The sequence below is a fragment of the Achroia grisella genome, unplaced genomic scaffold, assembly GCF_030625045.1.
Source record: "Achroia grisella isolate CSIRO2021 unplaced genomic scaffold, CSIRO_AGI_Agris_v1 utg34899, whole genome shotgun sequence".
In the NCBI taxonomy this organism is placed as follows: domain Eukaryota; kingdom Metazoa; phylum Arthropoda; class Insecta; order Lepidoptera; family Pyralidae; genus Achroia; species Achroia grisella.
The window spans coordinates 20,663-31,458 of NW_026712808.1; the positions used below are offsets into that span (position 1 = coordinate 20,663).

General features: G+C 39.2%; 1 protein-coding gene across 1 annotated transcript; it reads right to left on the reverse strand.

The window, feature by feature from the left end:
• Positions 1–3,542: 3,542 nt before the first annotated feature.
• On the reverse strand, positions 3,543–10,451 carry LOC131843821 (protein unc-93 homolog A-like). Its single transcript, XM_059192576.1, has 7 exons — positions 10,344–10,451; positions 8,907–9,644; positions 8,306–8,572; positions 7,385–7,453; positions 5,401–5,595; positions 4,523–4,715; positions 3,543–3,747 (listed from the first exon to the last, which is right to left on the reverse strand). The coding sequence occupies exons 1-7, from the start codon at positions 10,449–10,451 to the stop codon at positions 3,722–3,724; spliced, it is 1,596 nt and encodes a 531-aa protein (XP_059048559.1). The 3' UTR covers positions 3,543–3,721.
• Between the last annotated feature and the right edge of the window lie 345 nt (positions 10,452–10,796).

A 10,796-nucleotide genomic window follows, 5' to 3' on the forward strand; every position in this document is an offset into this window, starting at 1 on the left:
CCTGTCGGATTCATACCTCAATGGACGTGACGTCAAATCTCGCAGACACGAAAAAAAATTGGGATAGTTATATCCCTCCTCTCTAACTCACTCTCCGGCGACGGAAATACTTACAACAGATTATTTAATTCGAGAAATAGAAATTATATTTTTTGAAATAATATATGATAATGATAATATGAATAGTCATGTTTTATTTTATTCTACCACTACATACTGACGATCACTGAAGAATGCCAAGACGAGCGTGAGGTCAGGACAGTTAGCGCATCGTGGCTGTTTTATCCATATAGAATGAACTTCGATAATTTCCAGAAAAGGTCGTGTGGAGGTCGAACCGACATGGTACATTACTAGCTATGGGTCTAATCCCCACAAGGCCCCCTCCTTGTGGGGATTGTTAGTAATTTAGATTGATTATCTTATTGCAAGCAATGTACCATGTCAGGTTGACCTCCACGCAGTTCCCCCTGGAAACCATCGTGATAAATTCTTGGTGAATTTGTCACGATGGGCTAACTGACCTGACTTCATGCTCATCTTATCATACTCCACTGGTGTCCCGCCAGCGTAAACTGTTAGCGCAAGGTGTACCATTCCATTATCATCCATAAAAAAAACCCCACAAGGAACCTCCATAGGACGTTCACGATGGTGTCAAAAACTAAATATTTTTCCTACTACTCCATTTGTTAGTAATATACTATACTATTGGTACTATATCCATATATGTGGTAATACCGTGAGTGGACTTGAAGAAAAGACTTACAATATTTAATTATTTATTTACGTCTTACATCGTCTTACATCGTTCTGTCAACACCTTCAATTTTTTTAAATAAAACTATAATAAAATTAATACGCATAAATCCTCCTTCCACATATATATAGATAAGTACATATATATAATAAATAAGTAGTAATTTTAAATGCTGAATAATAAAATATCCCAAAAAAAGAACCACAGTAGACTAGTCTGAGGGCACCGCTAAGGTAAATCCTTCGGCTCAGACCGTCCTAATTTCGATCCCCGTTTGAATTGGACGGGGTTCGATCGGAAGGGTGTGAAAGAACGGGTCGTGTAAAGGTGTAGAAAGGTTAAAAAATAAAACGCAACATGTATCAGTCAACAATCGTCAGTTTACTCTTCTTTTACAATTAATACAAAGTTAATCTAACACATTAATATCAACAACAATATTTCATAGAAAAACTAGCTATTACTCGCTAATTTGTCTGCTTTTCAGATAAGAAACAACCTACATCCGTCTTCATTATATGATGGTTGAAGTTTGTTAAATTTGTTTAGTCATAAAAAGGTATAGATAGTCACACGTGAGTATTTTTATCATTAGTAAGGATAGGTATGGACATTTTGATTTTGATGAAATGATGATAGGTATGTTGTGGTGAAAATAAGCTTAAAACTAGGCTCACGCGATTAAACTCCGTCCGAACGAACCGTGCTAATAGTGCCTTGGTTGCTACGTCTTTGCAAATAGTTCGTTCAGACCGAACTTTATAATGTGAGTCTTTTGACTGCCCAGTTATCTAGCGGTTTACACTTTTTACTTTCAATATTCGCGGGGTTCAATTCGTCGCACGGCACAAACATTTTGCATTCATGAGTAGGATTCTTTATATCTTATGTATATTATGTATTTACAAACAAAAAGTGTCTATGTATATCTATCAGTTATCTAGTACCCATAACACAAGTTCTGCTTAGCTTGGGACTAGATGGCACTGTGTGAATTGTCTAAGAATATTAAATATGACACTCACGGATAGTGTAGCTTCCTAGAGGAGAAAGAATTTTTTAAATCGGTACAGTAAGTAGTTTTGGAGCCTATTCAATACAATCAAACAAAAAAAACAAACAAACAAACTTTTCCTCTTTCTAATATTAGTATAGATGACTATTTTTATGTCTATCATTATTCTTTATTTTAATGTTATTATTACAAAAAAGATGCTCCTAATTTGAGGTAATTTTGTCTCTATCATTAGGTACTTTAAATTTGTAATATATTCAATTATTGTGCGAAATTGTGTACAGTGTACAATAGAATGTAAGTCAAAGGCATTTTTGTTTTTATTTGTATAATTTTGTTAGAAATATTCAAAGCTTTCTCTGGTTTAAGATCCATCATGAATTTAATAAATATATCTAACGTTGGTTGAAAGATACTATCAATAGGTACTCCGATATTATTTGATATGTTGAAATATGACATGTTTATAAAAGTAAATCAATCAACAAATCATCAAGATATAGAAGAATGTTTATAAAACAACACAGCCCATGATGAAAGCTGTTTATTAGATACTTAATTGCTGTAGGTATATAAACATGAAATTGTAAAAATAACAATATGATTTGCTCAACATTTAGATACATTTATTATCTAAATGTTTAAATCTAATGTACAAATCGTAATAAATATTACATTTAAAAAATTTTATTCATTGTAACTTCACATGTGAAACGACCAACTTGCGTTATTAGAACCAGGGGCAGTATAGCATTGGAGGAATGGGATCCTTGCATGCTGCATAATATGATAAAATAAAAAATATAATAAAATCATTTAATTGTTCAATAGTGCATTAAATAATGAAAAATAACTTATATCGTTTAAATGGAAGCCTTTCATTTAACACTGTTCTTGTTCAAAATTTAGTTTTTATGTATTTGTACTTCATGATTTTTTTTACTAACTGAATAATAATGAGTTACAATAATTTAATTTCCTAAGTTGAATTACAAAATTTCGAAATTGATACAAGTTTTTTTTTAAATAATGCTTATAGTAATATAAATTCGTAAGTGAGTATGTCGGTTTAGTATTTATTAGAACATCAGAAAAAACTTACAGACACCTACCGACATTGACATCGCTGTACGCCAGTCAGCTCGTGACTACGGCTAGTGCAACTTAGTCGAAACGTCGAGATAAATAAATTCCTAAATAACTGCCTTTACACGTATGCTCTTTCACGCGCTAATAGTCTTTCACGCAGGAAATAATGAGCATGTAAATTTAGACACATTCTTTCGTACGTACTTTAGCGTCTGTAATAATTATCACTGCAAAATGGCGGACACTGACTATAGAACAAAACATAATTAAAGAGTTATTGATAATTTTAAAATCTTAATTGTGTATTGGAAAGTAAAATCTATGTAATAGAATAAAGAAAAGAAAGTTAAATGACATGATTCACATACGCAAACACGCGCGAAATAGAACATGAAAAATAGTTTACGGTAGCGCGCCCTGGCTTTTCTGCGCTAAATCGCGTGCCCTCCTGTGTACTTTATAATTTATAAAAGTATAATTACGGTAAAAAGAAATAAAATATGTTATGTCGATTATATTTTATAAACATGTCGCGGAGATATACAGAATAGCATTACAGATCGCGGGTAAAAGAACGTATCGTTTAAAGGCAGTTATTTACCATAAAATTATTCGTGTTATATCCCGACTTAATATTAACAAGTGTAAACTTTAGTGTGAGAATCACAGTGGCACTGTTGAAGCTTTAAAACGTCAGTTGCGTCATGTCGTTTGATTATAGTCATCACTGTTCTATGGAGACGTGTCATCACATCATATAATTATTAGCTAATGACGTGACAGGCGACGACGCCGTCCTCGGCTGCGTCATCAGACGCGGGCGCTAATGAGGCGAGTTGCGTCGCCGTGGCCCTTCGCTAGGACCTGTGCCGACCTGCTTCACCTGAAATCAGATAGATAGTTAATTATTTTATTACACACTAGCTGCGACTTCGTCCGCGTAAAATAGTGACCAGGACCAAATAGTTAAATATATATATAATCTAACCCAATAAAAGCCAAAATAAAAAAGTTCCGTCGTTGTAGCTTCAAAAATGAGAAATTTACATACAGAATTCGAAACAACTCAATCATTAGCCTTAAAAATAAATTTTGTAGATTCTAGGTTTGGAAATGACGATACTTTCATCTCCTTTTCAATCCCTTATAACCCTTTTTATTTATGTATAAATATAAACATATAACAGACTAAAAAATGTTTATTTTATTACACACAACAGATAGGACTAGATATTACTACCGACATTTTCTGCACAAACTTTTATCTCCTATTTCGCACTTTGTCTGATTATTTAAGATACAAAATAGATATTATAGATACAATCTATCTTGCTCGGACTCTTTGACATCTTCGGTGGTTTAGCGGTTTAGCACTTCACTTTACTTCTAAGGGTCGCGGGTTCGATTTCTCGCACGATGCAAATATTTGTATTCATGACCTGACCTGACCTGACCTTTCGCTCGTCTTATACTCCAGTGGTGCCCATCAAGCGTAAAGACAGGGCAACATTCCCCCCAGGCGGATGCACCATACAATTATCATCAATTAAATGAAGCCTAGCGAATATTCGGTATTCGGCAGAATGACTGTAGCTATCTCTAATGTACAGGTACCACTCGCATGCTTATTTCATTATTACGCTCTTCTTCATACGTACCACGGCGCAGGCGCAGCTCAAGGGCGGCATGCGCAAGCAGCGCAGCGGCAAGCGCGGCGGCGAGTGTTGCCAGCTGCGCGCGCACGCAAACGAACTGTCGCGCTGCGCACGCCGCCGCCAGGCCTACGTGGCGCGCGCCCAGCGTCGCCGCCCACGGTCCGCGCCACCCCGCGCCGCCCACGCACGCGCCCACCTGGCAACACTCACTGTTCAATCTACTGAACGTTTATTATATATCTAACAACCTATCCAGATCTTTATCTTTGGCTCTGACCTGCTGTACCGTTTTTAAATAACTAACTTAAATATAAGTTTAATATTAAAAATAAATTCTTGAGGTATGTATTATTGGCTTTACTATGTAACACTATATATTATGTATAAATTTAAATAAGCTGTTGATTATCTAAAATAAATAAATAAATAAACGTTTACACGCAACAAACAATCATATTCAAATTCAAAAATATTTATTGATGAAGGATGTAAAAATTTGTAGATTATATTTTTTTCCCTACTGTATAAAATAGTTTTAATCGCAGAGTTTTTTGCGCGCGCCAGGGCGCTACACTCCGGAGCCCCCGACGACCCTCTGACCGATCCCCAATTCAGTCCAATTCAAACGGGGACCAAAATCACGACTGCCCAAGCAGAGTTGTTACACTTAGGTGACCCCCTTCTGTCACATCAACGTGTGAATAAATTTATGGATGAGCCTAAAAATGATGAAAGCGTGACCTGCAGAATGCTTCATTCTATGTCACACTTAGGCAACCCCCTTCTGTCACATCAACGGGTGATGTAATTTATGTATGAGTCTAAAAATGATGAAAGTGTATCATAATTTATGGTTGAGCATAAAATGATAAAAGTGTGACCTGCAGTACGTCCCAGAGCGCAGCGCAGGCACCCCAAGCGGCGGCGGCGACAGCTGGCAATGCGAGGTCTGTGCGCGCGGCCCTCCACCGCAGCAGCGCCAACATCAGCGACGCGTGCGCCGCCGCTCCGCCCGCTGCTAGAGCGCCGCGCCGCCCCCGTGCAGCTGCCATGCTCAGCGTTGCCGCCGCCAGTGCCTGCAAATGTGCTTATCATGACAATTCACGAGCTAAGTAGAAATGTGTTAGATCAACTCCTGTATTTGCATTCATGAATATCATTATTTGTACTGGTCTGGGTGTTTTCTATATATATTATGTATGTATTTAAAAAAAAAAAACAAAAATTACTAAGTATTTACATCATATCAGTTGTGCAGTACCCATAACACAAGCTCTGTTTACCGTGGGACTAGATGGCGCTGTGTTAATTGTTAGGGTTATTTATTTATTGCTTCTGCAATTATAATATCTACCCTGGACCATTCACAATACGCTTTATAGTCACGAGCTAAGCAGAGTTTGCGTTAGATCAATGCCTGCACATACAGTCATAGGTAATATTATGCTATCTGTGGTCATAGTAACTACCGTTGACAGGGGGAAAGGAGATTGTTATTGGCCTATTAGCGTAAGCAACATTTCCCACAGCCAGACGCACCATACTATTACCATCAACTATCTACTCGTCCCGGCTGCGCCCGGGTATACATGTATTATATTAAATATAAACCTTCCTCTAGAATCACTCTATCTATTAAAAAACTGCTTCAAAATCTGTTGCGTCATTTTAAAGATTTAAGCATACATAGGGACGCACAGACTGCGACTGCGACTTTGTTTTGTACAATGTAATTAAAAAAAAGCCCAGCCGAATGTATGGTATTCGGCAGAAGTCATTCTGAGTCATACCGAGCATCTCTATGACGACAGATGGACATATAGATCCCTAATGTGGCGTCCTAGGATGGGAAGCAGAAGCGTAGGCAGACCAACCGCCATGGTCTGACGACATCAGAAAGACGGCAGGGCCGACCTGGACAAGATGCGCCACAGATAGAACTAAGTGGAAAACTATGCAAGAGGCAAACGTCTAGCAGTGGACTACTTTATGCTGAAAGAAAAGAGAAGAGAAGAGAGAGATCACTAGTGTACAGGTACCACTCGCACGCTTATTTCATTATTACGCTCGTCTACATACGTACCACGGCGCAGGCGCAACTCGAGGGCGACATGCGACTTAGTAATGTGGACTAATAACCCTGCTGCTAGCAATGTATACTGTCAGGTTGATATTCACGCGGTCAACCATCATGATAAATCCTAATCAATTTACCAACAGAGGCTTACTGACCTAACATATCATCCACTACTGGTTCTTCATCAGGTTAAACCGTTAGTGTTGGCGGATGCTCCATTCCATTATAATCCTTATAAAAAAATCTACTTTCCGCAATTTACGCCGCACTTTATAGAGTCAAATTAAGCACTTGTATTGGTCACACTAGACCATTGGTTCCCAAATAGTTTTTGCTGCGTACCACTTCAAAAAATACCTCAAACCTTGCATACCCCTTATTGTAGCAATCACACTAATATTATAAATGTGAAAGTTTGTGAGTGTGTGTATGTTTGTTTTACTGATAGTCGCACGTACCCCTGGATGCAACTTCATGTACCCCCGGGGGTACGTACCACTAATTGGGAAACATCGCACTAGATAACTGATAAAAATACTTAAGTACATTTTTTAAAATATATTTTAGGCCTAGGTGGTCTAGCGATTTAGCACACAACGTTACTATATACAACGCGTACAAGACAACAAGTGTTTATACCGTGAGAGGAATCGAACCCTCGGTCATCGGAAGTAAGGCAGTGTGTTAAACCACGAGACTACCTCGGCTATCAAATCAATATATATGTATATTTATTCTAACTTAAGTTGAAATGCTACAATTCTATTGGTTTTACTGCGTTTGCATACCTGTAAACAGCCTGCACCGAACAAGGCTCTCCAAGCACAGCTCCACCCACCCACACAGACACCGTACCACTGTAAACGAAAGTAAATTACTATTTATTTACATACTTGCTTTTACGGGCGACTTCGTCTGTTATGTCTGTGATAAAATATATCCAATGTCCGTACTCGTGATACAATGTACAGTCACGTCAAATATCATTAACAATAAGATCAATTTTAACTTTCTACTTTAACATTAAAATCATGGTTTAATCGTCAAAAGTAACAAGTCAAAAGTAACAGTAACAAACAGATAGACAGATTTTATAAGTTATTATATATATCTAGAAATATTTTAACATAATATTAATAACCGGGTGGACGGGATTGTAAATAATGAAGACGAATGGGCAACTTGCTTACAAAAATGTTGCGAAATCGACGACAAACTTGACCTCATACTCATCCTAACATCCTCCGCTGGTGCTCCTTATATTGTTAGTGCAAGTGGGTGCACCATTCCATTAAAAACATAGAATAATTCACACAGTGCTATCTACACACCAAGTAAAACGTGGACTTGTCTTGTGTGACTGTTGTGTTTACTGTATCATCATCATTTCAACTTGGAAGACGCCCACTGCTGAACATAGGCCTCCCCTAAAAATCTCCATGACGATCGGTCCTGCGCTGCTCGCATCCAATGCCTTCCAGCAATCTTGGCCAGATTGTCGGTCCACCTTGCTGGAGGCCTTCCAACGCTGCATTTTCCGGTCGACGGTCGACATTCGAGGACTTTATTACCCCAACGGCCATCTGTCCTACGACCTAGGTGCCATGCCCATTGTCACTTATTACTTACTGCAACATCGACAGTTGACAATACCTACCCAGTCTGCGTTAAAAGTACACACTATGTGTTTAATACTATATGGTACATACCTTAATATATGAGGTATAAATAAATCCCTGTTGCAACCCAATGAAGAGACCCATTGGTATCCCAAGCAACGTTCTTGGATCCTTTACAATGGATCTCGCATCGGGCGGTGGGCCAGGCGTGGATGATGCCCCATACACGCCCAAGCCAATAGACGCTAGGGCTACAGATGCCCACACAGCTACCAATATGCGTCTCCCTTCAGCTGTCAATGCCGTGCCCGATAGAGACTGGGTGTTTGGACATCCAGCTGCACCGCATGTTCGCTCCTGTACAGATATAAATACAATCATCTTTTTTTTTAATTGGACTGGTGCACATTTTTGATAATTGCCCTTTTTTTGGCCTCAAACTAAAGTTGTATCCGTCAGACGGGAGTTGGCCTTCAGTCGCTCTATAAGTCCTTCTGCGTGTTGGGAGTGATATCTGAACTCGTCCACGTCCGGTGAACTGTAGACGCTAGCTGCCGAAATACCTCTTACAAAACGTTTTGTAAGATATCGTGGGTACTTACTTACCCACGCAGACGATTTTGTACAAAGAATTCTTTTGTAAAATTATATATGTAAAATCTACGTAATTGTAATTTCCTTACTGCCATACCTCATAATCATCTTCCAGAAAGTATTCTTCGGACGGGGGCCACTTCTGCAACGTTATATTGGTAGGAGTCGCAGACGGCTGTGCTAACTGCATCAGGTTTTCTGGCCAAATCATCAACGCGCCACCAAGGAGAAGAGATCCAAATACCAGTCCTAAATCTTGAGCTGCCCGAAGTGCCCTCAAAGCTCTTCGCAGCGCGATCTTCCTTCTGACCTCATCGCCGGCCGCTTGAGCTAACGTTGTAGCTGATGCTGTGAGGGCCAGTGACATTGGTGATAATGTCATACCACAGAGTCCGTACAAAGGCAGCAAAACGGATAATGGCGTCGCTACTGTATGTGCAGTAATCAGAATAAAGACCAATATATGGGCTATAGTTATAACAATTCGTGCTCCTAATTTTTGAAGGATTAAAGGAGAGAAAGGCGCAATAACGGCAGCTATGGAGTGCATTAGAGCGAGAGGCATGGCAGCGGCTTCTGCACCGGCGAATGCTGTGAAAGGTAATAAGGCTGTCGCACAAAGACCGCTTGATAGACAGAGGAGAGTAAAGCGGTTGACGATTGGTTTGGGCACTTTCGGTGGCTGTCTGGTAAGGAGCTTCCGAACAGATGCTGCACCGAGGGAAGATGCCGCGGAATCCCTCCTCCGAGGGACGACAGCCGGTTGTGCCACTCTCGATGGTGTTTTCGGTTTCTTCCACAGCCATTCTTTCTTGCAAATCGTGCTCACTGGAATCTGTAGAAAATATGCCGTACAGGTTATACTGTAATATAATTGAAAAAAAAAACACCTTTAACTGCTTCATTAGTCTGGAGGTTTAGCACACACCGTCTCACTTCTGATGGTCACCGGTTCGATTCGGCGTACGACGCAATCATTAGTATTCATGTCTCTTATGAGTATAACAATTTGAATTGGCATTTGTGTATATTCTGTAAATATTATACTTATTTAGTATTTCTAATTAGTCTAGTACCCATTATACAAGCTCTGTTTAGCTTGTGTCTAGATGAACTATGTGGATTGTCCTGGGGTATTATACATAGAATACATCCAGACTGATACAAACTATCATATTCATGAATACAAATGCCGTGCGAGGAATCGAACCCGCGACCAAGTAAGGCGGTGTGCTAAACCGCTAGACCACCGAGGCCGTCAAATTGTATTGGTGTGCGTGTTTCTCTAGTTTGGAACAAGCATTGTGTGATTTGTGGTAAAAATTGAGGCCTTCAAATTGTTTTGGTCTGTGTTTTGCTCTAATGAATAAACAAAATAATAAATAAACCATATTTCACACAATGCTTGTGTCATGCTTGTTTCAAACAAGCATTGTGTGAAATATGGTAAAAATCGAGGCCATCAAATTATGTTGGTCTGTGTGTTTCTCTAATTTGGTATTGTGTGAAATGTGGTAAAAATATAAAGGAATACCTGAGGTATGACGGCGCGGTGGCGATGAGGGTCGGACACCGTCCGCGAGGCGGTCCGTCCGACCGGCGACGGACGCGAGCGCTCCGTCAAGTCTGGTAGACTGCCCATATACGCCGGCACCTCGCCTGACAACTACCTCCTTTCTCCCATTCCTGGTGAAGTTAATATTAAGTGACTACTAGAAGGAATGTAAACTTCTCATTTATAAGGCAAAACAAATATATAAGCCAATTTGGACATATGGGATACAACTGTTGCTCTCTGCCAGTGACTCTAACATAATGATAATACAGAGAGTTCAAAACTATATATTAAAACAACTTTCGAAAGAACAGTGGTTTATAAGGATAACTGAGGTTAATATAAAATAATAATAATAACCCTAGACAATTAACACAACCATCTAGTCCCATGGTAAGCAGATTACACTACAGTCTATTAGACATCAGAAAA

Excerpts from the sequence above, each read along its gene's own strand:
- LOC131843821 (XM_059192576.1), bottom strand. The coding sequence starts at position 10,451 with ATGGGCAGTCTACCAGACTTGACGGAGCGCTCGCGTCCGTCGCCGGTC. Across the intron at positions 5,596-7,384 it reads TCGGTGCAGGCTGTTTACAG|GCACTGGCGGCGGCAACGCT; the intron begins GTATGCAAACGC and ends GCACATTTGCAG. Across the intron at positions 4,716-5,400 it reads CGCTCTGGGACGTACTGCAG|GTGGGCGCGTGCGTGGGCGG; the intron begins GTCACACTTTTA and ends GAGTGTTGCCAG.